The following is a 27,607-nucleotide window of genomic DNA, read 5'->3' as shown; positions in this document are numbered from 1 at the left end:
AAAATGCAGTCGAAAACAACCAATCAGAGCCAAGAGGAGGGTCTTAGTGTTGTCAATCATCTCTATGAACTACTGAATGTGCTAATAGAGGAGAAACTAATGTTTATTCATGACTGATTATTAACCTGTAATTGATGAATAAATGGTCATGACCACTGACAGCGCTAAGACTCACCTCTTGACTCTGATTGGTTGTTTCTAGTTCTTGTCTGGGAAAAGGGAGAGGAGCTTGATATTATTATTATTATTTTTATTTTTTTTATTTTTATTTTTATTTTTATTTTTTTACAGATTATCTGTCTCATATTACATTGCCCCTGCAGTGACAGTTTCGGTCAAATGAAATAAACACATCCATACACAATGTAAGACTTTCTCTGGGTTAGAAATGGCAAAATGCCACTTTATCACTTTACAGAAATTAGTTTGGCTAAAAGAATTAAATTCCTTCTTCGTTGTTCATACAGCTCATCTCGTCTTAGAATTAGAAACTGAGTGGCTCTCCTCAGCAGATAGCTGAGCTGTGATCTGGTTTTATGGTTTCACTCTACCTTTCAGAAACAGAGGGAACTGATTCATTCAGTTCTTTCACAAGCTGTTCTTGATAATGTTTTAGACTCCGGCTGTGATTATTGGATTGCTGGGATGAGTTTGAAGATTAGCTGTTAGTCTCTGTTATATCGTTTACTTAATTTGATAACACTTATGCTTAGAATATGCGTTGTGCATATTCTGCTATTGTTAGGGTCTAAACACAACACAGACAAACTCACATGAACTGTTTAGTGAAATCTGACTCTCATTCAGCAAAAATAGAAGAATTTATTAACACAGTATTAGTAGCTGCGATTCCATTAACCATGAAGTCGTGTAAATTGAAATCACAAAAACAAATTTCCTTAACACCCATTTTTGAAAAAAGCTCATGTTTTTCAAGCTCAGGTTTTAGCACTAGGGTGAGGTGGTTTTTCAGCAGTATTAAAACAGATGTATTTTGCAAAATTGAATGAAATAATTGTGGAAATACTTTTTTCCACATCACATGAGTCACATGATCAACAGCTGGATGTTACTACTGGTGAAAACAACAAAGAAGACTTATTTTATTTTTATTTTATTTTATTTGTTTTAGACAATGTGCATCTGACGCCACTAGAGCTCTCACAGCATCGTACAGTCATAAAAAGTTGTGTGTCATTCCAACGTGTTGAATCCTTATATATTCTGTAAAATCACAGACTAGTTTATCCAAAACGCCACCTAAGGGAGGCTTGTCGCTCCAACGCCTGAATAAGACGCCGATGTCTCTTCTGATGGCTGATAGTTTAGTTCTGAATTATGAATATTTCTCATCTCAGCTGTTTACATCCGTTGCTACCATAATTATTAATGATTTATTGAACAAACGTATTCATGTCATTTTAATTGCGTTTCCTATTTAATGTAAACACTGCAATTGTGAAACAGTTTTTTTTGTTTGTTTTTTTAACATTAGCAGAATATTGACAAAGATTTACTTTGCGCATATTTGTAATGAAACACAGCTACAGTGTTCCTTCTCTAGCATGGCCTACATCTTGACAAACAGGAAGAAAAGCTAGTTGAAATATTTTTTCTTCTCTAAACATGAGAAAGCTTTGACATCCTTAATTCAGATTTTAACATCTGGCATATCATATGTATTTTGGAGAAATTTTCCTATTTAATGGAAATGAGTCATTTAAATTGAGAGGATAGTCAACAGAGTTTCAGACAGGATCACTGTAGTCTGTGTGATCTGGTTAAAATCAGACAGAGTGGTCTGTTTGGGTAAGAAATCAGTAAAACCCAGAGAAAGCTGTCAGTAATGCACTGCAGGGAGAGCTATCACTCAAAAGGCCTGCACTGACTCTTGACTCCCGGTCAAGTAGGTAGTGCATGTGGCATCAGCCGTCCCACACAACTCCCAGGGGAAAGGCTCAGGCATGGGGTCTGGAGAGCAACAGCTGTTTCTGCAATAAGTACATTCAAGTGCCTCATCACTGATCTTTCTTTAGACTCTTTAGATGTTTTCAGTCGGGTTCTCTAAAAACATTTTAAACATATTAGTTTCTGCACAGTCGTTGGACACAGCATTTCAGATCAAGAATTTATTTTTCAGTACATTTGTCCAACCTTGAATAAACTTTTGCAGAAGTCAAAATTGTGGATTTTATTTTTGAGTTGCCAGGTTTTATAAATTAATTAGTAGTGAGATATTTATTAGTTTCGATTGCCTTTAGACCGCTTCAACTAATGGAAGAATCACTACAATATTTGAAGGATTATATGCAGGTCTCTGCAGTCAGACCAATCTATTCTGCCTCTGTGTCAAAGCAGGGTGTTTTATAAACCTGGCAACCCACCAGACAAAGCATTGTTTATTTTAAATAGGGTTTTTTATACACCAATAACAGCTATAGCAAAGATTTATTAAGCTAAGTTTATAGTTGATGATGCCTGCTTGTGTGCCTCCATATTTTTGTAACTCATCATTTAACACAGAAACGTTTTGGGCCGCTGGTGAACTCCTCTGGTGCCTCTACCATCGGGCTTAGCAGGTTTTCTGGGGAAAACTCTGTCAACCTTAAAACAAGTAACCTGCAAACATGAGAGTGAGGTTCCCAAAACCCAGTATGAAGCCATGAACCAAACACAGGAAACGCCACCGGCTGCCAGAGATGCAGTCAGAAACACTGAAACACAACAACGAATTTACTGTTTTTAAGCTGAAGTTGAGAAAACAGTAAGTCAATTAACTTTTGGCTCTACAAATGTAATAAGTGTAAAAATATCTTGTGAAGAATTATTCACACATGGAGACAAACTACAACCAACTGCATTTTAATGTGGAATTTAAACAAATCCTCTTTAAGACATGCAGTAGTTTAACAGCATTTTGGGACCTAAACCAGCAAAACGGTACTAATTAGGAGACGACAATTCATCAGACCTCAGTGGGTGAATTGAAAGCTAAACTAACCGGGGTAAATACATTTTTATATATACGCATCATTTTTGCTCTCATTTTTCATCTTTTTTTTTTTTACGTTTAGATATAATTGATCTTACCATATAATATTGTTGAATGAAAGTTAAAAAAAAGAAGAGCTCAAAAAGCAAATATGTATCTATGCCTTGCTGTAGATTAATTTGATTAAAAAGTCAAACCATGAACATTTCTAAATATGTGGTGTGCCTTTAAAAAAATACATAAATGTTTGGCTGTTTGTAAACAACGACGAAATATAAAGGATGGCTCACACCTGCTGCTCTTTCTTTAAAATACTAGTTTCTCACTATCTTGCACAAAGATGACCCTCAGCACATGGACAGATGTGTTCACATGTATTGCAGGGGCCACTAGAGCCATTTTAACCAGGACAGATCACCTTTCACATCTAATCTCATTTAACATCATGTTTCTGCAAACCTGCTCAAAAATCAGTGGGAAAAATGCTCTTGACATATTAGCTGTTCATAGGAACCAGCAGAACAAGTAGAGGACAGGAAACTCCATTTTTTATTGTTAATCTTTTATTTTAAATATACTGCTTATGTTGTATTTTCTTTAAGCAAAATACAAGTTCTTCCATTCTTCTGTAGGTGATCACTGATCTTGAGGAGCAGCTAACCACTCTGACTCAGGAGAACGCTGAGCTGAACCGGCAGAACTTTTACCTGTCCAAGCAGCTGGACGAGGCCTCTGATGAGCGGGAGGACCGGCTGCAGCTCAGCCAGGATGTGGACAGACTGCGGCACGAGGTGGCTGACCGTGAAATGCACCTCAACAACCAGAAGCAGGTACGCCGCTCACCAGCAACCTTTTTTATTTAGACAAACTTGTCAATCAGTCCAGTGCTTTAAGGACATATTTGTAACTTAAGGACAGGTTGGATAATTCAGCTTTAAAGTGCCTTTCAAATAGCAAGCTTTATGTGGAAGGTTGTCCATAATTGTGAAGCAGAATGAAACTGATTGGTTTCCAAGAGATGCATTCATCCCCAAAGTCGATGTTTCCCAGAAGCACCTTTTGCTATAATTAGAGCTGCAATTCTTTTGGGTTCTTATGTCTAGACCTGTCACAATAACACATTTTACTGGACAATAAATTGTCCTTTAAAATGTCCCTAAGTCTCATAATATTGTTGTTGCATAATGCACAACTTTATTACATTAGAATTTTTTTTATTGTAGTGATGCTATTACATAAACAAAGTATAACAAAACATGTTAAATAATTTTTTTTACTTTTTGCGATTTTGATGACATTTTATCACACTTTGAAACCAGATTTTTATTGCGTTCTTACATAATGTGTTGCAAACAGCAAGGCCATGAAGTGATGAGATTGGAGCACAAGATACCGAATTCACTAAGACTGATGCCTTTAAACTCTCACACATGAAATGTCTGACTGAGCTTCTAGTTGTTTTACAGACATATATTCCAACCTGAGCTAACCTTGCTTTAAACTTATCCACAGCTTGTTTACTAACTAGATCTTACTTGGGATTTTTATCAGAGGTTAACAGAGGGAGCTTCTCAGAATAATGAACTGCTTTGTCTTGACCTATCATCCAGTGAAATAGGTTGAAGTTTGTTGTTGCGACATGAATAAGTTTGGATGAGTTCAGGACAAATGAATGTTTTTATGGTAAATCAGGGAATGGCTGGTTTACAAGCTGAAGTCGAAGCTGAACCTGTTGCTGGGAGACAATTGGAGATCATACAAGCCGACTGGAACAGGAAACTGTTCAAGTAAATGAAAGCTTTAAGTAGCATAAGGATGTGAGAGAAAGAAAAACAAACCATGTAAGATGTTGACATGGATCACAACCAGACAAGGAAGCAACGGTTTTCCCTTCATTTTCTGTAACACCTTGGATGTGTGAGTCTTTTAGCAAGTAAACACACAAACAGCAAATGTTTCTGCCCAGTTTTAGGATTTACTGCTTGGCCAACATTTTACAACAATACTTGGATATAACCTAGGTTTGGATTCATTTCTGTAAAAATAATTGTCACAAAAAAATGATCTGTGTTTTGTGAAAACAGTGAACTGCTTTTGACAGGATGCTTCAGTTTGTCTTCTGGTCCATGTCTCCTCTGGACTTCACTCTCACACCTACAGGCAATGCATGTTTTCACACTGATAGTCCGGTAGACTAGGTTTGATTGGGGACCAAAATTACAACATTAGTTATATTTTCAGTTGGTGCGGATTGCTTTCACACTAGTGTGTCAATCAATCCAAACTAATTGAAAAACCTGTTCCCCTCCTCGCCTGTGGTGGCGCTGCACCAAGAATTGTTGTAGGAAACCTTCAAGAAGACATGTAATGTGAACAAAAATGGAGTGGCATCATATTTTAGCAGTTGTAGGATTTATTTTTTGCAACGGCCATGAGCCATGTCTTCTGCTAGTGTTTGGCTCGTGTGCTTGTTTAGGTTGTATTTACCCAGAATGCCCTACGTTATAGCCCACTTCCTGCTTTTGGAGCAGAGTCTCTGGTTTGCTTGGAATCCAGACATTCAAAATGCACCAGAGTTCACTTAAACTGAACCTAGACCGAGGTTTATGTGTGGACCAGAGTCTGTTTTTCTGGTCCGCATCACAGTTCGATTGCACATTCACACATACCCAAACAAACCGGACTCTAGATGAACCGACTGGAGGTCAGATTAAATGGGCCTGGTGTGAATTCACCCTAAGTCTTCACTTTACCTGAGATACCCACCGTCCTGTTATCCATGGGCAACCTCAACATCTTGCATCTAACAGGGTTAAGTGTAAATCAGGCCTGTGAAAGTCTTATGTTATTTTGGTGTTGGTTATGTTTTATTCTGGCTGCAGTGAAAGAGAGAGAGATGAGGCAGCGTGATGTGAGCGCTGGCCCTGTGGGAGGATGTGTGTGTGGGTGTCCAGCATCGCTCTCAGCCCTGCTGGTTGTGTAACCAGCGATGGAAGTCATAGACGAGGGACGGGGTGGTGTGTGGGAGGGATGTGTCATCCCCATCACTCCCAGGTCGTGTCAGCTGTGGAAGCGTTGGACTTCAGAGGGCCATGGTGTTGCTGCTGCACCGGCAGAGGCTATATTTGTCTTCAAACTCTTTGTCTAAAGCAATGCACCGTAAGACGTGAAACACGGGTCTTTCTAGGCCCTGCTGTGTCCAAACATCCGTCAGAATACAGATGCAAACAAGCTGTGCAGCTGGACTGGTTTGTGTTGTTATTTAAAATGAGGGCAGACAATTATATGTTTTACTTTATTAGTGTTTTTTCCCAGTTAACCCAGATATATTCACATTTTGCAAGCTGTAATCTACCTGAAAAAGTAACTCTTTCCATCCTTTATAAACCATATATGACCTGATGCCAGTCATCCACGGATAAAACTTTTATACTTTGTCACTTTCCAAGTCTCTTGTTGAAGATGCATAATTCAGTGGTTCAGCACTGTGGTCAGTTTGGCTGCTTTGAACATTTCAAATAAACAAATGATTGAAACTAAAATGGATTCTTACTTTATTATTTAAACTTTTTTTTCATTGCTGACAGAAAAAAACCCTCAAAGTACTTACGGTACTTGCAATTCCAGCCTGTTGTTTATTGCAAATGTCTGTTTGAGAAAGCTTTTACCACTTTGTAATGCTGTCATCCCTTCTTACAATATTTAAGATGTTGTGGCTTTGGGGAAGCCAGGAGATGAAGGGTTTTTAGCTGTAATGGTCTCAAGTTCTTCCTGCAAATACTCTGTATACTATGAATTTTATCTTTAAATGCTCTAAAGCTTCTACCAGGGACAAATGTGTAGAGGACACGGTACCATCATCCTCCCCAGCAATGCCTCTGTTAAGTTTCAGAAATGTCGGTTATCGTCATCCATGGATTTTGGTGGAAATAATGTTTTATTCTTAAGGGATACAAAGCAATTTGCTTTAAACATATAATTCATATTTTGGCAACTATGCTGACAAGTGTAGCTAAGTTTTGCCAAAGGGCATTGGCACAGCCTGATACATTTACAAAGCCTGCTTCCTGACTGACTTACTGAGAATAGTGTATGTTTCTTCCAAGGAACATCTGGGAAATTAATTTGTCTCTTCACTTTCCTCCCATTGGTTCTTAGGTCTACCTACCAGACGAGAGATGTTTGACTTTAACTTTGTGATGTTAGAAATAAGCACATCTCTTAAGCTTGAGATGTTATTTGAGGGATTGTTGTAAAATCAACAACATGACGCCAGCTAGTTTCTGTTGCCATGTTTGTACAGGAGGAGTGAATGCTGCAAGTCAGTGACTCGATGCAGTCCATCTCCTAAGATAGAAACTTTTTAAACTAATTTGAATAATTAACAGATATTAATGCAGCATTTGATGTCCAAGATCAGTAGGAATGTATTCATGATTGAAATGAAGTGATTTTTCTTCCCAAAGTGCCTTAAGGTGATATTTGCTGTGAAATGGCGCTTCATAAATAAACCAAATAGAATTAGACTTATTTAATGTTAATATTACTTTTCATGCATGTGGAAGGTATTCACATCACTTCACTTTTTCCACATTTTGTTATGTCACATCCTTATTCCAAATTGTAAATGAATCCATTTCCTTTCCTTCTTGTTCTGACAGTGGAAAAAGACTGTTGAGCATTTTGTATATTTATTAAAAATAGAAAACCAACATTCTCATAAGTATTCACTTACATTACATCATTACTCTTGATTGCATCTGTCTATCGTTTTTAGTAAAGTACTGATATTATGAACTATTTTATGAACTTCCTGTCAGATTAAGATGAAATATATAAAGTCTCCACTGAAACGACTGAGACTCATTTTGGAACATGTTTTTTGCTTAATGGTTTCTTCATTGCTTGAGTCTTCATTTCCATACAGCATAACGTAACATACCATCTGATGCGGACAGAACCTGGAGACTCTGAAGACCACGTGCACCATGCTGGAGGAGCAGGTTGTGGAGCTGGAGAGCCTGAACGATGAGCTGCTGGAGAAGGAGCGGCAGTGGGAGGCCTGGAGGGCCACACTGGAGGACGAGAAGAGCCAGGCTGAGAGGAGGACCAGGGAGGTCCAGAGGCTGCTGGATACTGAGAAACAGAACAGGTAGACTACACCGTTGTGTAAGGGTGAGTGATCTGTGCTGTGAGAATACATTTTTTTAGTAACAAGGCACGCTATATTTTAAAACAAGTGCTTGAATTACTAGAAATAACCAACATCTTTTTATCTTAATGTCTAAGTTGATATTGTTGTTAGCTCCAGTTCCACCTACACACAATGAAATCAACAAGCTTTGGGCGTATTCTCTTGGGTCTGTTTGAATTTATTTCTGGAAAAAATCTGATTTATTTTCTCTGATTTTATAGACAGCGAATAGTGCAATGAACATTTGGTGCAGTAAAAGATTATTAAAGCATGCTCTACTGATCTGTTCTTCGTCACTCAGAGTAACAGATAAAAATAATGAATGCCCCCCAACATTAGATCCTCGAAAGCTGAAGAAATCTTGTAGGTAAGTTTGTCTTCTGTGTTTCAGGCTGCGTACGGAGCAGCGCTGCTCTGAGTCTCGTCAGGCTGTGGAGCAAGCCGTGAAAGAGCACAAAGCTGAGATCTTGGCCCTGCAGCAAGCCCTTAAAGACCAGAAACTCAAAGCTGAGAGCCTTGCAGACACTGTACGCTTTTCTACACTGTACAACAAACATTTTTACCTTGCTGTTTGCAAATTTCAAACCTAAGGCTTTTTCTTGTGTTCCTAAGTTAAATGATTTGGAAAAGAAGCACTCTATGCTGGAGATGAACGCCCGGAGTTTGCAACAGAAGCTGGAGAGTGAGAGGGACGTGAAGCAGAGACTGCTGGAGGAGGTGCAGTGCTGTCTCTGAACCCTACTGTGTTTCCACCTCACATGCAGATATTTTTAATGCTTTGTGATGTCTCTGTTGTTTTCTTCATATGTTAGCTTTACATTTAATACAGAAACCTTGCTAAAAGCAAATGCTTAGCAAAAACTCAGTATCCAGGCCTAAAGGTGTTTTCCCACCTCTATACTTGGTTTGTTTGGGGAGCAAAGTTGCAATATTTGTTACATTTTTAGCTGGTGAGGTTTGCTTCCACACTGCACTATGTCCAACTAAGCAAACCCTTTGAAAGACCTGTTCATCCTCTCGCCTCTGGGGGCGCTGCACCAACAACCACAAAAGGAAACATCCAAAGAAGACACTGAGCGCAACTTCCATCTTCACAAAATCTGAACAGAAATGGATTTTGATGGTTATAGGATTTCTCTTTTGTCTTTGGCAAAAGATCAGCGAGACTGCTAGCGAGACATTTTTTCTTGCTGGCTGTAGACTTTACACGATTTATTTGGTTGTATTTACCCAGAATGCCCTCCACTAGTCTGCTTCCTGTTTTTGGAATGGTCTCCAGTCTGCTTGGCGTTAACATATGCATTCGAACTGCGCTAGAGTTCACTACAATCGACCAAAGTTCACTTTTTTGGTCCCGATCAGAGTTTGATTATCCATTCCCACCTTTTCAAACAAATCAGACAAACATAGTTTAACTGAAGCAGACTAAACAAGGATGTTGTGAATGGACCCTAAGGGCACAAGGTGGACCAAAAAACCTTGGGCCTACAAACCTTGGTCTTGGTTTCTTGTTTTGGTTGAAGTAACCTCTGATGTGGTTTGAATGCATATGTGAATAGCAAACTGTCTAGAGACTGCTCCAAAAACAGGAAGTGTACTACAGCTCAGGGCATTCTGGGTAAATGCATCCATAACAAAGATTCATGTGTAGCACTAGCAGGAGAAATGTCCTACAGTCTTTTGCCAAAATAAAAGACAAATCCCTCAACTGCTAAGATTTGCCACCACTCCATTTTTGTTTATATTTTGTGAAGAAAGTTACATTAGTGTCTTCTTTGGAAGTTTTGAGTTGCTTTCTTCTGTGGTACTTGATCCAGCGCCCCCACTGGTGAAAGGTGTAGCAGGTTTTTCAAAGGGTTGCAGTGTGTAAGCGAACCACACCAACTGAAAATGTAACAAATGTTGCAACTGTGGTCTCCAAACGAACCCTGGTCTACTACTATCAGGTGCGAAAACACCCTAACATTATAGATAATAAAGTGCACATCATTATTCAGATAATGATGTGAACATCTGTTTTTCCCTATGCAGCAAGAGAAACTACAGCAGCAGCTGGACGCCCAGAAGACCCACATATTCCGCCTGACCCAGGGGCTGCAGGATGCTTTGGACCAGACCGATTTACTCAAAACAGAGAGGACTGACTTGGAATACCAGCTGGAGAACATCCAGGTGCTTCTACTTGGCATGTGCATGCACCACAGCTGGCAAGTTGGGGGGCTGGAGGGATCAATACACATATATTAGAGATATGAGAGCTCCCGATCAGCACTGACATATGCATACGCTAAAGTTAGTGTAAACCTTTTTGTCGTTATCTGTTCTGGTCCACAGTATTGCATAACTCCCCCCTCCAAACATGGCACACAGTCCCCCTTTCTTTCCACCCATCTCCATGTCTCTCTTTCACCCTCTGTGTGAAGTGAATTACTAGAGGAGAAATTCATGGCAGTAGTGATGTTCACTTAGCTCCACCTGCAGGCTGTATACTCTCATGAGAAGGTGAAAATGGAGGGAACCATCACCCAGCAAACCAAGCTCATCGACTTCCTCCAATCCCAGGCCCACGGAGGCTCCAAGAAGAAAAAAGTAAGCTCCATTGGCATGACAAATCCTGCTGTTTTTATGAAGTACAAGCAAAGATGTCTGAAGCATGCCGGCTAATGACCTTGGAGCTGTTCTCCACTGTTTTTCTCTCTGTTTTCGTTTGCACTGTGTCGTTTCAGGGTCTTTTTGGGCGAAGGCGAGAAGACCTGTTGGCCGCCATGGCTGCTCAGGCCCAGGCACAGGGCCAGAGTCAGGGTCAAGGTCAGGTCTCCCCTGTGCCCCCCATCCAGCCAGTGCCTCTGCAGTACAGCGACATGAAGGCGGCTCTGGATAAAGAGCGCGCTCGCTGCTCTGAGCTGGAAGACGCTCTGCAGAAAATGAGAGCAGAGCTGAGATCTCTGAGAGAAGAAGGTGGGACTGACCTACACCAGCTTACACTGAATCCTACGTTTAGTAATCTAAAACAGAAGACACTTAAAAGCCTTAATATTATTGCAGTAGCATGATCTTACACTGAATAGTTTAGAAAAATCAAACTTTTAACTTGAGCACAAATTAAAAAAACTACTATATCAAAGAATAAATATTTTTAACATCACATTTGGTACCTCTTACAATCCATTTGAAATAAATGCACTTGAAGCATTTTGTTTAGATTTATGTTTTTTTCTAGAAACTTCTAATTAGTAATTCATGATTTGCTGTTTCCTCAAGGCATACTTTTGAGGTGACACATAGATCAATTTCTCTTGGCCGGTGGCCACTATTGTGGATGAGAACCTACATCTGCCCTGCCACAACACAGAGAAACTTAAACCATGGTTGAAATGCAGAGGACTCAATGTGAGCAGAAATAAAGCAGGGTTGGTTAAAAGGTAGTTGTATTTTTTCTTGGCTATGGACTCTGCTATCTAGCACTAAGTTACCTGATTGCTATATTCTTACTTGGCCTCACCTAAAATTCATGTTTCTGATAGAAAGGCTGTGTAGCCAGAAAGAATCCATTCAAGCACAGGGAGAATATGTTGGGCCACTTCTAATGTTGCTAAAAGCAGTTGTTTCTCAGCATGTGGCTTCCCTCCCACTGAATGGATGTGATGTTGATTAAAGGTGGTTTCTAAAATTGACAGTATGAGATTTTGCTGCTGCAATAAAAGTTGCCTTTATTCTAAGTTATTTTACGTGTCTTTAATAGAGGTGCCATAAGTGTGCCAGGCTGTTGATAAAAATGAATTAATAATTTGAGGGAAAAAACTAATGAATCCACATCAGGAAGAACCTTAAGCATGTGGTAAATGTTTGTTTTTGGTTGACCAAAAGGAAAAGATTTGTCCCTCTTCTTAAAATCATCTTTGCAATAGAGGTGAGGATTACATAACAATGCAAGTTCATCTAATGACTCTGCGCTCAGCTCTCCAGTATAAGGATCACGGCAGCACTGCGAACCCTGCCGCAGCACGGCAGCAGATCATCATGTCTGCCATGGTGAAGTCTCCTGAGCACCAGCAGGGCCCGACGGGCCTGGCATCCTCCAACTCAGGACGCAGGAAGGATACGCCAACACCCGAGGGTGAGTCAGAGACAGCCTCCGCCACAGCTCTAGTCTCAGAGGATGCTTAAATACAGCCTGACGATGAAACACATGTTGACACAGCACAAATGCAGCATGACTACAAGCTGATATCAATAACATTTGAAAGATTCATTTACAAAACCTCTACTATCCTCTTTTACACACCTTTCAGAGAGAAGGAGGGTCACTTTTGAAAGTAAGTTGTACAAAGTCATGGTCTCCGCAGTTTGATCTCTTTTCTCCTTTTTTGGCCAGATTTTAAAAGCTCTGCACTATTTGAACTGTCGGGTCGCATCATGTTCGTCAGAGGTGGCTGAAAGGCTTCAGTGCAAAGCTTTAGAAATCTGTAGCACTTTTTGATCCCAGTTGCTGCTTTTCAGTCTCATTCCCAGAACCTTTCTCTGTTATTTAGCCGACTCCAGTCCCACCTAAACTTCACACCATACACTGAGATGCACCATGTGATAAACTCTGCAATGCACAAATTATTGGAAACTACATTCTGAGCTAAAGGTTTTATCCAGTCATGTTTATAAGACAAATGAACACAAAACATTTAGATGTGCAGGACAAACTGGGTGTCAACCAAATACCCTAATGCACATGATCTGCCTCTGATAAAGAAAGGTGACTCCACTGCATGATGCAGCTACTACCATGTTTCAAGGTGACAATAAGTCCAAAGTTTACTTCTATAGCAAATTTCAGCATCAAGTCAAAGTGTTTTATTCCATAAAATTAAGATCCACTAACCAATTAAGAAACAAGCAATAAACATTACATTTTGTCAAAATCAGCAAGCAAATATACATCAATGTTCCAGTTACTATGAATCAAAGGCATCTCAAAGTGTTTCAGCTGTTTTGCAGTTTTCTGGCAGTTTGTTACAGATTTGTGGTGCATAGAAGCTGAATGCTGCTTCTTGGTTTATTCTGTTTATTCTGGGAAAGCAAAGCAGGTCAGAACCAGAAGACCTGAGAGGTCTGGAAGGTTGAAACAACACCAGAAGATCTTTAATGTATTGTGGTGCTAAACCATTCAGTGATTTATAAACTAACACAGTATTTTAGAGTCTGTTCTCTGAGTTACAGGGAGCCAGTAGAGGGTCTTTAAAACTGGTGTGATGTTCTCCATCCTCCTGGTTTTAGTGAGAACACCAGCAGCAGCATTCTGGATCAGCTGCAGCAGGAGGACTGATTTTTGTTTTTTAGGCAGACCTGTGAAGACGCTGTTGCAGTAATCAGATAAACGCATGGATAAGTTTCTCTAGATCTTGCTGGGACATTAGCCATTCAATCCTAGAAATGTTTTTTCAGGTGGTAGAAGGCTGATTTTGTAACTGCCTTTGTGTCTCTGAAGGTTCAGATGTGAGTCCATCACTATACGCAGATTTCAGGCCTGATCACTATTTTCCATAAGAAAAATAGCCACAAGGAAACTGAAACAAAAGCAGAGGCTTTGAGCCGCTACAGATTACCAGACCTAAATTCTCATGGATAATTTTTTGTAGCCGCTTTAGTTGATTAGATTTAGCTTTTTAAAGATACTGTTCATTTGCCTTTTGAGACTAAAAGGTCACAAAGAATGGCCTTGCTCAAGCCCAAGCGTTTAAGAGCAGTCCCCTGCTGATGGGACGGTGGAGCAATGTGACTACAGCAAACCTTCAAGTAAAGAAGCTAAAGTTAATCAAAAGCTTTGGTGGTTGTTAAAAGAGACAGGCGTCGGGTTTTATTGATGTCTAAATCATTGGTTGATGTAACAGTAGAATTAATGGTGCGGGGTTTGACAGTGAAGCGTGAATTTTGACTCTGTCCTTTTCTCTTTGTGCTCAGCTGTCTGTGTTGGTGTTTATTTACATGGGGGAGGGACTGATGAGAAGTCTAACCTCTCATCTCTCCCACGCAGGAGCTGTCAGCCGAGAAATGTACCTGGTTGTTAGATTTTCCCTGAATTCATTATGACGACGCTTAACATCACCAAAATGCAGGCGAGGACAGATTTCACTGACTGTGATGTCTAATGAAATTGCTTTCTGCATATCATCCGCTGGTTTATGAGCAGCTTCACATGACACAGCTGCATTGCATTAAGGCAAATCAACCCACAGGTTTTCACTGTGGAGTCCAAAAGTTCAACATTTGGTTAATAAAATGTCACAATTTATGTTGCAGTGTGGAGCGAAAACAATTTAAGCCTAATTAAAATCTGTGCAATTTGTTGGTAGTTCTTTTTATTCTGTTAAACTATTGTTTGATGAGGATCCTGATACTTTGGAGTCAATTTTTCTGTTCTTCAAACAATATTTGAACAACTTTAGCTCTGTGTTCCTGAAAGGAGACACAGGAACTTCTACCGTTCATATGAAAACCTTCAATCCAGACACAAATGTAAAAACCTGATAAATGAGATTAAAGATAGTCTCTTTGCAACGATGAACACAGTTCTAGTTAAGATTTTGGTAGATTTCTAGTGAAGGGCAGAAAATATATATTTTTTAAGCATGACTCCCAAATGATAGCTAGCTATCTAGTGGTTGTTATAGAGACTCTTTGCTGTAGTTCTTGATTAGTGAACTTAAGTTGTTTTTGTTTCACTATGTGGAAGATAAATATGAGTTTTTGTCTAGCCTAGTGTCTAAAATATGTACATAATTATTTATTCTCCAAGCCAACAGAAAGCGATGGATTAGACGTTCCTAGAAACTGACTAATTTAGAGGAGTTAAAATGAGACAGAAAGTTTTGGTTATTTTTATTTAAAGGAGATTATTTGGGGTGCCAGTAACTATTAGACCAGTGAGTTTAATTAAAGACAATTATTTCTTAACATGTATTTTTCCCCATGAGTGGGATTATTTTTTTGTAGATAATCTGTCCAAATAAAAACCATTTCCCATTTCAATTCAGTCTAATTCATTTGACCTGGTTTATTTGATCATTGTAAAGTGAATGGATCAATATGATAATCAGCTCTAAAACTGCATTTTATTGCACATGGAAGAGATTTATTTTTTTTCCTGTATACACAATGAAGAGACTTTCACATTGACTGGATAATCCCTTTAAAAATCAGCAAAGTGAGCACAATCCAAAGCAAACGATTAAACGAGTTGACCTTTCAAGCGTTTTTGCCTTCAGAGTTTACTTGCATACGCATTCTGCTCAACATCTTCCAGTTCCTTTTGCAGCATGACGCTCTAAGCTGTTGAGGTTTTGGATGTACCTGGGCGGGGCGGAGCGGAGCGGCGCACCCTCACTGTGTTCCCTGTCTGTATTCAGAGTACAACCGTCGTCTGAAGGACAGTCAGCGAGACCGAGAGAGGGAGAGAGAGCGGGTGCTCCACCACAACACCCCTCACCGGTTCACAGTGGGGCTCAACATGAGGGCCGCCAAGTGCACCGTGTGCCTGGATACTGTTCACTTTGGCCGCCAAGCGGCGACTTGTCTTGGTGAGTCAGAGAACACACAAACCTCATGTAAACTAGATCTATTTATAAACAACTGTATAATCAATCTGATGAATCGATTATTAAAATAATTGTCAATGAATTTATTAATCGACGAATTGTTAACTGGAGGTCGCAGACTCTAAAAGAAAAAGAGGCAGAAAAAGCAACACAGAGCAGTAATTAAGCAACCCCTGTGCAAAAAGTATTTCAGTGATTCTTGAGAATAGGGACAAAACAGGTCCTATGGATAAAGCATGAAATTTGAATAAAATATACACAAAATATATTTTTTTCAAATATCTAACTAAACTAACCTGGGTCATGTGAGCACAACAATGTATATTTTTCTTTTTTTTGCTGAATATTTTTTTATTTTAAACATTGTAGTCGGTGGATGATGCCTGTAAAAGCCCTTGTCCAGGAGCAGAACTCAATACATTCTTATAGTTTAAAACAATTAAAGAAATACTAAAATTATATATTATGACAATTAAGTATAAGTAGTCATATAAATAATTATAAAAGTATCGATAAATTGAATTAAAAATAATTTTTAGATATTTTCCAACTCCATTGAAATTTGTCCTTAGTTTTTGTCAACACCGTCAGAAATGAAAAGAATGTAAAAAAAAATCAGGCATTATTGGGGGGCACCAGAACTTCTGAGGACCCCATGACGTTGTCTTTTCTCTTCCTTTGCTAGGAGGGCTAGTTAGCTCCGGTTAGCTTAAGTTATTCTTTAGTTTTTTCTTCTGTTTTATTCCTAAGTTGTTTGTCACAACCATGATATGTCAACTCCATAACTGACAATTTACAAAACTTTGATGAAATTTTGCGAAATAAAAGCTTAATTTTGGTATAATGTAAAGATTTCATGGACCTGACGAGCTACAATATGGCCTCCTTCAGAATAACATCATATAAATCAAGGTAGTTTGGCATTTCGTCAACTCCGTCAGATGTCAACTCCGTCAGAGTTTTTCTGACTCTTTCAGTGAAATTGTTGTCAAATCTCACTTAATTGTGCAACTAATTCATTTTAATGTATTTTACATGAATTGCATTACTTCACATGTACCAAGTTTTTCATTTTACTCACTAGTTTGTCACCACCTTCAGTTCTGTGTCAACTCCGTCATGCACTGTCAACTCCATCAGATGGACTTTTTCTTGTTTTTTGTTTTAAATAATATTTATTTTATTTCTTGAGAAGCATTTGAAATTTGTCTGTAAATTGAGTAAAAATATCACTAATGGGGTATTTTAAAAATCATTTTAGATTTATTTTTGTCAGATGGTGATGACAAAGTTTTGGGTCAGGTCGATTAAAAATGTAATTTTTAAAAAAAAATTCGCAACTGGGAGCCTGTACCTTAGCATCTTCATATTTTCTAAACATTATTTGTCATATTTGCATACATAAGGTTGAGAAATAATTTAAAAAAAATATGGGAAAATTAAAACCCATTTTGTCCCTATTCTCAAGAATCACTGATTTACACTTTACATTTAAGATGAAAAACCTTCACTGTCTGTAAATTTGTTCTACCCAGAACTCAAGTGGTACAATTTAGCTTCGCCTGATTCAGATTGTATGAAAAAATGCTTCTACTGAGCACCTTTTTCTAGCCAGTTATTAATCAAGAAAATTATCACCAAATCAGTCCTACACTGTACTGTACTAAGTCAAGCAGAACTGCACATCAGCTGAGCTGATTTTACAAGCTACTTCTCAGAGCAATGCTGGTAAAAACGATATGAAAGGGTTAACAGAAGAGCGATGCTGTGATGACTTCCTGAAGGCGGAGCTTCAGAAAGAGCAGGAGTTTGTTAAAGAGACAGAGGCCCAATTTCAAGGCTTTAAATTACAAAGTCAAATTTCTTAAATTTTATCTAATATAGCATTTAGCGACAACTGAAGTAAGTAATGTAATGATGTCCCTTTAATAACTTTGCTTAAATTTGGTACAATTAGCACTTCAAAGTGCTTTTAAATATATTACTTTGATATATTCTACTCTCAGGTGGTGCACACATGGCCTTGCATTGAGTGTGTGTGTCTCTCTCTGCAGAATGCCATGCTCTGTGCCATCCGAAGTGCTCAGCCTGCCTTCCAGCCACCTGCGGCATGTCCAGCGACTGCTCTCTGCACCTCTCTGAGGGCCTGTGTCGAGACAAAGGCAGCTCTCCAGGCCAGCAGATCAAAGAAGCCGGCGGCCACATGCACCTGGAGGGCTGGATGAAGCAGCCCAGGTCAGCTGTGGCCAGGCTAAGACAGGGAGAGTCAAAGTCTTTAGCAAAAATAGTATTTTTCCATTGTTCTCTGCCAGTAAAATGCTTCTGGGAGCTAATCAGACGGTAGATGAATCCAACTCCCCCTTTTCAAAATTTCCTGGTTGTCAGAGCACAACACAGGCACCATTTATTATATTCTGTCACCCAGTGTTGTATAAAAACTGCTTAGATACAAGTACATCTAAAGAAAAATTGTGTAAAAGTGCAAGATTTCCTGCCACTCATCTCTAATAGTGAGCTTTTAGTTCTTAAGTTGTTTTTATCACCGTCTTCCTCAATGTTTATGGTGGTAAGACAGATATGTACAGTAGTTGAGGGTTTACCACATGTAATAAAAATAACACTTCCTGTAAGTATAGTAACACATATGTCCTGTACTTTTTTGATATTTAATATTCCTTTTCCGTGTGTGGCAGGAACGGGAAGCGGGGTCAGGGCTGGGAGAGAAAGTATGTGGTGCTGGACGGCACTAAAGTTTCCATCTACGAGATTGAGCCAAGAGAAGGTTAAACAATGATTGTTGGATACTTGGAAATACAAGCGCTACCATCTACCCACCGCTTGTTCCTGGTCCCTTTGCCTTTCAGATTCTGTGAAGCCTCTGGAGGAGTTTGACTTGTGTCTGTCAGAGGGAGAGGTGATGATTCATGGAGCAGTCGGAGCCTCTGAGCTGCCAAACACCGCCAAGTCTGGTAGACTCACTTTGTCTTCATCTCCAATCATTCCCACTACCTATTGCCTACTTATTAGTTTTTGTTTATATTTAAGTTTTTATGTTATTGTCACATTTTCTCATTCTTTTTTAAAAAAAGGGATGAAGTGAATTCTGAACTTTTTCGCCTTTCTATAACTTCTTTTGTGTCAGATGTTGCGTACGTCCTGAAGCTGGAGTCCCGCTGCCATACGCCCTGCTGGCCTGGTCAGGCTGTCTACTTCATGGCCCCCAGTTTCCCCGACAAGCAGCGCTGGGTGGCCGTGATAGAGTCGGTGGTGGCCGGGGGCCGAGCTGCACGGGAGAAGGCGGAGGCCGATGCAGTGAGTATTGCTGCAGCTCGCTGCTTAGATGCTGGATGTCTCACATTCACACAAGAGGGAAGATTCATTAACACACTGAATGTCTTCAGTCATTTTAAAAGGGCAGCATTATGTGTTTTCAACCACATAGTGGCATTTTATAGCACAATCAAGTAACTGTTGACTTAATTTGTTAAAAATATTCTATGTATACAGTTCTGGAAGAAATGAAGAGCCCACTGCAGTGAACCCCGCTGAAAACCTCCTGGTTGTTCCACCAAATATTGATTTCTAAAATCTTCTTGAGTTCAAACATTAGTATTGTTGTTTTCACTGAGAATTAGCTAATATAATGAGCTCAGCAGATGTCCAGTTCCACCAGGTGTTTGCTAATTGTTGCTGGCTAGTCTGAAGGAGCTGAGTGGGGAAGTTGGAGGAGAGGGTGGCGCTGCTTGGTGAGGTGGAAGCTTGTAAACTGCAGCTTGAAGGCGGAGCTAGGTCCACCCAGGTGTTTTGCCCATCTGAATGGTTGCCATGGAGATTAAAGGATCTCTCAAACATTTATGAAAGAGTCAAGGCAACACTTCATATGTTTTTGATTAGTGAATAACATTATAACATGATGTAAAGCTCAAAAAATGTATTTTACATAATACTGCCCCTTTAAAGGTTCATTTAAAATTCAAATACTGACCTCTAATTTCACATGCATATGTCATTAACTGGTCTCTGTTCTTTTTCTCTTCTCTTTGTCTCTTTCACTCCTGTTTGTTGCTTTCCATCATGCCGCACTGTATGTCCCATATATGGGCATGATTTGTTGATTTGCTGCGTGGTTCCGATACCTCGGCCTTTCCTTACACATGTAGGCCGTTGCGTGCAAAAGACAAATGCTTCTGTCTCCACTGGTTCAGGTAAAGAGTTTGGAGAGAGACTGGAGCACAGACTGTCTGAGGATCACTGTACTGCACCCGCCTGTTGTTGTGTTGCTTGGTCCTCCTGCTTTCACCTCACCTGCTGCTACTCTTCCTGCCCACTGCTAACCTCATCCTGTATGAAACTGAGAGACCAAACTGAATTTTTTTTCTCACCAACACGCAATGCCTTGCAAAAGTATTCACACCCCCTGAAACTGTTTTCGTCTGGCTGAAAACACAAACTGCAGTGATGCAGTGATTTATGATAAATGTTTTTTCAAAATGGTTTGCATATAAAATTTGAAAATGATGGCATGCATTTATATTCAGTCCACTTTACTTTGGCGTCTCTAAGTACAATCCAGTCCTATCAATTGTCTTCAGAGCCCATCTGTCATCAAAAACTCAACAATCACCAGTGTGTATAAATCCTACTTATCTGTTAAAGTTTTAGAGCTTTGCTACATGGAGTTAAAATAATACAAGAATCTAGTTGTAATTATTCAGGAATAATATCATAATATTACCCCAAAGTGGAAATAATACAAGAATAATAGTTATAATGTTACCAGAAAAAAGTCTGTCTGGTTGGAGCTGAGACATGTTACACACTGGCTGACAGAAACTAGAGTTGATGTTTTTATAAACGATTAGATACATGATCTGAACCTAATACTAACAAAGTTTATGATCTTATTTATCAAGGAGCTTATTTTGGTCATGATTTGGATGTTATCACTGAAGAACATTTCAGTTTAATAATGTTACGCCGTATTATGTCTAATTCAAGTTTTCCACCTCTAGAATATGTCATATATCTGTGTACAGTTAAAAAAAACTTATAATTTCCAAGCAGAGTTAGGCCTGTCATAATAATCATAATAACACGTTTTGTTATGGTGAGTGAAGCAGTATTATTTTGTGCGATGGCATATTAGGGTCATTAAACATAGGTGAGGAGGCCCAAAAACAATTTAAATATTGAGATTAGTCTCAAAAACATAATTTTAAAAATAGTTATACCTCCAGATGAAATATCAAATGTAAGAATATTTCTTCACTTAAACCCTGAAAGTCACAATCTGTTTAAATATGAATATTTTGAGAAATGGCTTTACAGTAGGATTTTAACTAAACTTCTTTTACTTCATTACTAACACAAACTTTTTTCTTCAGTTCCATAAACGAAACATCAGCGTATGTGTGCCAGTAGAGAGGTGATCTCTGCTCCCAGTTCTTTGTTAAAACTCTGAAATCAGGTTAAACTTAAAGTGATTTGCTTTCCCAAATCACTTTAGGGTTTTATTTTCTCAGTTTCCTCTGAAACCACCTTGGAACTGTTATACAGACATATCTTTATTTTTTTTTTCTTTGGAACAAGACAGATTTGGGACTTGATCCCTCCTCTGACCCTGTAAACCTGCCGCTGCCCCTCTGGAGCTGACCGCTCACCTGTTTCTGTCTGATCTTACAGAAGCTGCTTGGAAACTCTCTGCTGAAGCTGGAGGGAGATGACAGACTGGATATTAACTGCACTCTTCCTCTAACGGATCAGGTACCAAACGCCTGATGTCATGACCCTGAATACAAGACAAAAGTAGTTTTCCAACTAGCTGAGTAAGTGTGTGTCTGTCTGTTGTGTAGATCGTCCTGGTGGGGTCTGAGGAGGGGCTGTACGCTCTGAATGTCATCAAGAACTCACTGACTCACATCCCGGGCCTGGGATCCGTTTTTCAGATCCAGATCATCAAAGAGCAGGAGAAACTCCTGATGATTGTTGGTAACATGTCCGACTTTGGTTTTGCCTGTTGGTGCTCCAGCGAGCCCCGCTGGAGAATTTCAGTCCAGATGTTGTTGCTGGTAGAGTTCATCTCAATGAGCACTATGTGCCTGGTAACACGTTGTACTGCTCCTTTAAATAAATAACTGCTAAAATGATTCTGAGATGGACTAAATAAGGCTAATAAAATATGATACCATACAGTTATGGTGAGGTATCATATTTTAACATGTGGGTGCATTCTTTTCATTATAAAGGACAGGAGACTCCTGTCTGTAACCTGTGGTTTGGTAACGTGTGTGTGTGGGCTGCAGGGGATGAGAGAGCTCTGTGTCTGGTGGAGATTAAGAGAGTGAAGCAGTCTCTGGCCCAGTCCCACCTGCCCAGCCAGACTGAACTTGCTCCCTACATCTTTGAGACGGTGAAAGGCTGCCATCTGTTTGCTGCTGGCAGGGTAAGTCTGCAGCTCGCCATGCAGCAGGCTGTGTGTGTTTATGCACATGTGCTGCCACGGCGATGGGAAACTTCATCGTCGGACCTGACAGGTAAACATTCTGCTTCCAGGTTGACAACGGGCCGTGTATATGCGCTGCGATGCCAAACAAGATCACCATACTGCGCTACAACGACAATCTCAACAAATACTGCATCCGCAAGGTGAGCAGAGGGGTTGGGAGAGGAACATGAAATGTTTACTAATAACGGAGAGAGAGTGTGACAGGAATGAGTGGTTTGATGATGAAACTTAAAATCTTTTCGTACTTTAACACCCTGAGGAAAGGTGTCTGTTCTGTGGAGTGCAAATTATGACCCGCGTATGTTCTGCAAATGTGTAAATATGCTGTATTACAACAATCTGAATCCGTTTTTTTATTTTTTTTTATTGATGTAAATAAGTTGTTCTTTCACTCCACCCCTCTCAGCCTTTCAGTTTGAATCCAGTTAAACAGTTTAACAAAATACTGGAGGTGTTACAAAGTGAAAAAAATAATTCTGGTGATTTTTTTTTACTATCGTTGAACAAAAATATGTACATAAAGATGTAAAGAATGATGGCTTTTATGGGTTATAATTGCTTTGGCTAATTGTAATCAGCAGATAGTACATTAATGTGGACATTCATGTTCACTACTACATGAAACAGGTTTTTATTTGGCATAAATAAAATATTTAGAATGAAACCTCATTTTTAGGGTAAATGGGCAACAAGGGAGGAATTTCCAGTACTTTGCAAATGTACAAATAATTTACATTATTTTATTATGGAGGTCAGTGTTCAGTAGTCATTACATCCTCCACATGTGACCAAGCTGCTGAGTTCTGACCTACATTTTTAAGCCAGGTGATCTGTCTTAGAACGGCCCAGTCAAAGTACAGACCTGAATCTAATTGAGAATTTGTGACTACACTGTCTTAAAACTGCCATTTACTGATGTTTCCACTCACTAAGATTGAAATGAATGGACAAAAAGTTAATTGTCTAGATGAAATGAATGGGATAGAAACAAAAACTGCTAAAAACTTCCAAAGACTTGCAGCTAAATTCTAAATTAACTTTTACCTCACTGGGGTTGAATATTAATGCACGCCACCCTTAAAAGATTTTGATTTGTCAACAAAATCATTTGTATTACTCTTAAAAACTTTGCCCTACATTGTGTTGATCTGTCTGAGGTAATGTAACAAAATGTGAAAAAGTCAAGACTGAAGTCAAGTTCAATCCTTGAATCTGACTTCAGTCCATAGCGTCTGGCCTCACTTCGTTTCATTTTCTCGTCGTTCTGTGCGCCAACATTTCTCGACTGACAGGAAATCGAAACTCTGGAGCCGTGCAGCTGCATCCATCTGACCAGCTACAGCATCATCATCGGCACCAACAAGTTCTATGAGATCGAGATGAAGCAGTATGTGCTCGAGGGTAAGCATGCAAACAAAGTGTGTGTGTGCGTTCTCTTCTGGAGACTGCAGGTAACCCTGCATCCCTCTGGTTTCTCCCGTCCTGCAGAGTTCCTGGACAAGAACGACGTGTCGCTGGCCTCGGCCATGTTCGCAGCCTCTTCTCACAGCTTCCCCATTGCCATCTTACAGGTGGCCAGCAGCATGCAGAAGGAGGAATACCTTCTCTGTTTCCATGGTGAGTTCAAACACACACCGTCCTGTCACCAGAAACTGACAGAACATAAAATTGTAAAAACATTATAGGTACACTGCGTTTTTACTGGGATGGACATCTTGTGTTTTGCAGCTTCAAGTTTTTTTTTTTTTTATGATATCCATATAAGTTTTTTTTTTAAATATGTATGGATCAGAGATGATCCAGTAAAAGTGATGGGAGCAGATGTGCCTGAAATCATTTTCTTTCCCAAAACCACTTTTCATTAAAACAACTTCACATGCAGGAGGAAAGGTTGCTAAGAATGTTGCACATAGAGGATGAAAGTATTGAACAGTCTCCACCAGTGCAGAGCTTATTGGCAGCAAGTGGATCTGAGTCTGCAGCGGGTAAAGACGATCTGTTAGTGGGAGGACAGACAGAATCAGCTTTAGTCTAAAAAAACAATCAGAAGAAGAGAGGGCCAAAACGCTAAATATTCAAATAAATTTGATGTATTTGCCAGTTGAATGAAATTATATGCTAAGTGTTGACAGGAATCAAAAGATAAATGAAACTCACTCAAATACTGTTGAAGCTTCAAAACATTTAGAGGTAAACTGGGATGTAAAAGTGTTTAGTTTTTCTTCTCTTGCTCCTTCGGTCACAGTTCAGGAATCTGCAGCTGGATGGAGATAACCAACAGGATCAGACATGTTCCACATACCAAGATTTAAAAAAAATCTGAAAACACAAAAATATACCGTTTGATTATTCTGATCGTTTAAATTTCTATCAACAAGATGCCAGAGAAGTGCTGCTGTGTGGAGCTGCTCACTGCTGCTCAGCTGGCTGATAGAAAAACCTTCACTGTTCTCTTGTTTAGTCGAAAAACAGTCTCAGCAGTTTGGTTCAGGAAACACAGACCATCATGGCTTATTTTGAAACTGTACTAAAAAAAAAATACTATTCTGCCAGAAGATTTATTTTTAAATCTAAGTTGTGTTTTAGTAATTTTCAATTTGTACAAATACTTGTTGCCTCAGTGTTTTGAACAATTAATGTCAGATCATGTTATGCATTTTTATTTTGGATGCTTGTGCAAATACTGACAAAGCAATGTTTTTATTCAACATTAGTGGAGAGTGACAGGGACTTCGAATTTTATTGTGATATTTTGTGGTGCTATTGTGATAAATATGAAAATGATTTAAAAAGAACTACCACTTCTGTTTTATGTAAAAGAAAACAGTGGTAGTTTGGCTGAACGGCTGTGAATGCTGCTCGGATATGATGGTTTGTCATGGAAATCAAACCATCACAATGAGAAATCCTCAGCTTGTCATGTTTCTCAACATTTTCTCAGTGAACTGTTGGTGTCTATTGTCTTCACAACCACCACGGTTTTATTTCCTGTGGCTGTAACAAATGTTTTGTGACAGAGTTTGGTTTCTTTGTGGATTCGTACGGACGAAGAAGTCGGACTGATGAACTCAAGTGGAGCCGTGTGCCTCTGTCTTTTGGTAAGAGCTACTTTCATCTTGTTGGCTTCATTTTTCTCTCAGCTCCGTCTGTCTTTACGTTGAATAAGAGTGTGTGTCCTGTACTGCAGCCTACAGAGAGCCCTACCTGTTTGTCACCTACTTCAACTCCCTGGATGTGATTGAAGTCCAGGGACACGCAGCAGTGTGGTGAGGCAGATCATAACTTCATAACTCATCTGAAAGTCTTTGTGTTTGGCAGCTGGAAGCTCTTAAAACTCTGTTCATGTTTCCAGCCCCACAGTGCTGGCCCACCTGGACATTCCCAACCCGCGCTACCTCGGCCCGGCCATCTCCTCTGGAGCCGTTTACCTGGCCTCCTCCTACCAGAGCAAACTGAGGGTCATCTGCTGCAAGGGCAGCCTGATCAGAGAGTCTGGAGAGCTGCAGAGGACCGGCTCCAGCAGAGGGTCAGCTGACAACGCAACACACCACTACAGAACACACAGACTCTCCAATTAAAGCCGCACCATGTAACTGTTACGAACTTAAGTTTTCTCACAGACTTGTTAAAATCATTGCTGAGAGAAAGTTTATGAAAAACAATTGAGCTCCTCCACTTCCATCCAGTGCTGCTACTGCAGAAACTCAGTTTGCAGTCAGAAACCACCGTCTTAGCACCATCAAATCAAGCTCGTGTACGTGCTGCTAAATGTGCTAATGGTGGAGAAACAATTTACCGTAACAGAAAAACTGTTAGCCTTTTTTTTTTATCACAAACATCTATGTGGGTCAAAGGTCAGCTGACTCACATCTAAAGTTAATATCTGACAGGATCATGGTCAGGCAGTGAAGCCGTTCCTCTCTGCTCTGTCGTCTGCAGCAGCCCCAGTAAGCGAGGCCCCCCCACCTACACGGAGCACATCACCAAGCGCTTGACTTCGGGCCCTGGCAGCCATGACGGTTTGCACCGGGAGCCGAGCACCCCGCACCGTTACCGGGAGGGTCGCACAGAGTTCAGAAGAGACAAGTCTCCTGCTCGTCCCCTGGACAGAGAGAAGTCCCCCGGCAGGGTGCTGGACAGTCGCAGGGAGCGGTCTCCTGGGAGATTTGGGGACAGCACTCGACTCCATGCTGGGTCCGTCCGGACACAGCTAGCCCCCGTTAACAAGGTCCGTATGGTGGGATCCCAGTGGTTCTGAAAACAGGCTGCCAGGTGTTACATGAAGCAGAAAACAAGTGAAACATCCTGAATAAAGCAACATGAAGCACAGAGTGTCTCAGACATGTTTATGCTCTTTGAACCGTTTTAATACAATACAATTCAACCAAAGGAGAATAGTATTGGAGGTTGAGCAGCTAAAGCTATTTATTCTCCCAGAATGCTGTGCAGTTCTGGATCTGCGTTCATTGAATATTCTTCACATTGAATATTCTATCAGACATATTATCTACTGATATTGACCATGTCTATTGCAATATATATATTGACAAGGGCATCACTTTATCACAGGAAAAACCCCAGAACATTACGGTTGTATAGTGACAAAATGTGTAAAAGTTCAAGGGACATGAAAACTTTTGAACTTCAGCAGTTTGAATGATCTTCCTCTATAACTTAATGTTACAGTAATTTAATCCCGTACACCCTGATGCTAACATGTTCAACACTTTTATAAATGTTTGTTACAGCTGTTTTCATCCAGTCCTGAAGTTAATGCAGTACTTATTCCTGTCTCAGTCAAAACTGCTTCTCCCAATTTTCCATCCAACTTTCCTGTCATATTTTTCTGTGTTGTTGGTTTGCAGGTCTGGGATCAGTCATCAGTGTGAGTCCTCCATGCTGCTAGTGACTGAAACCCTGGTTCCAGTGTGAGTTGAAGCACAGCGATCCACCATGTCTGAGGCCATCGCCTGTACATACTGCAGCCTGAGCTCCTGGTTCAGCCTCACCGCAGCGGCAGGAGTCTCCTGTGACAATCCTCATTCCAACATGTGCTTTCATGGACATTACCCCGCAGTAGGTCTGGTTGGCAGGGAGGTGGCGCTGTTCTCCAGGTTGTGAGAATCTTTTCTTATCTAATCCGCTGTACATATAATACGTGTGAGTTTTTATAAAGGGAACAGTCGGCTGGTGAAGCCATGTCTATTTTTTTTAAAAAGAGTTTCTAAAGATGTTGCAGGGAGATTCGTAATGTTGTTGGCTAAGAAACAATATAATCCTCTCATTATGAATTATGACTTTAAGGTGTTTTTTTTTCTTCTCTGCTCTGA

The 27,607-nt window shown here is 39.9% G+C and overlaps 1 protein-coding gene across 1 annotated transcript in view; it reads left to right on the top strand.

Moving 5' to 3' along the window:
- citb (citron rho-interacting serine/threonine kinase b) overlaps positions 1-27,607 on the top strand; it is a 62,104-nt gene extending 34,497 nt beyond the window's left edge. Inside the window, exons 16-41 of the mRNA XM_088008465.1 lie at positions 3,625-3,822; positions 7,951-8,144; positions 8,578-8,713; positions 8,799-8,903; positions 10,218-10,358; positions 10,668-10,775; positions 10,913-11,144; positions 12,145-12,303; positions 12,479-12,502; positions 15,584-15,754; positions 17,827-18,007; positions 18,466-18,554; positions 18,637-18,741; positions 18,915-19,084; positions 19,933-19,977; positions 21,455-21,535; positions 21,625-21,760; positions 22,075-22,214; positions 22,325-22,417; positions 23,570-23,678; positions 23,766-23,894; positions 25,295-25,375; positions 25,465-25,543; positions 25,630-25,803; positions 26,217-26,505; positions 27,143-27,607. Coding sequence (XP_087864591.1) covers positions 3,625-3,822; positions 7,951-8,144; positions 8,578-8,713; positions 8,799-8,903; positions 10,218-10,358; positions 10,668-10,775; positions 10,913-11,144; positions 12,145-12,303; positions 12,479-12,502; positions 15,584-15,754; positions 17,827-18,007; positions 18,466-18,554; positions 18,637-18,741; positions 18,915-19,084; positions 19,933-19,977; positions 21,455-21,535; positions 21,625-21,760; positions 22,075-22,214; positions 22,325-22,417; positions 23,570-23,678; positions 23,766-23,894; positions 25,295-25,375; positions 25,465-25,543; positions 25,630-25,803; positions 26,217-26,505; positions 27,143-27,166 — 3,393 coding nt within the window. The 3' untranslated portion in view covers positions 27,167-27,607. The remainder of the gene's footprint in view (positions 1-3,624; positions 3,823-7,950; positions 8,145-8,577; positions 8,714-8,798; positions 8,904-10,217; positions 10,359-10,667; positions 10,776-10,912; positions 11,145-12,144; positions 12,304-12,478; positions 12,503-15,583; positions 15,755-17,826; positions 18,008-18,465; positions 18,555-18,636; positions 18,742-18,914; positions 19,085-19,932; positions 19,978-21,454; positions 21,536-21,624; positions 21,761-22,074; positions 22,215-22,324; positions 22,418-23,569; positions 23,679-23,765; positions 23,895-25,294; positions 25,376-25,464; positions 25,544-25,629; positions 25,804-26,216; positions 26,506-27,142) is intronic.

Source organism: Poecilia mexicana, unplaced genomic scaffold, assembly GCF_051168715.1.
Source record: "Poecilia mexicana isolate PSO_F unplaced genomic scaffold, ASM5116871v1 scaffold_9, whole genome shotgun sequence".
Lineage (NCBI taxonomy): Eukaryota > Metazoa > Chordata > Actinopteri > Cyprinodontiformes > Poeciliidae > Poecilia > Poecilia mexicana.
Note: the sequence above shows the minus strand (reverse complement) of the source record. Positions and strands in the feature narration are given on the sequence as shown.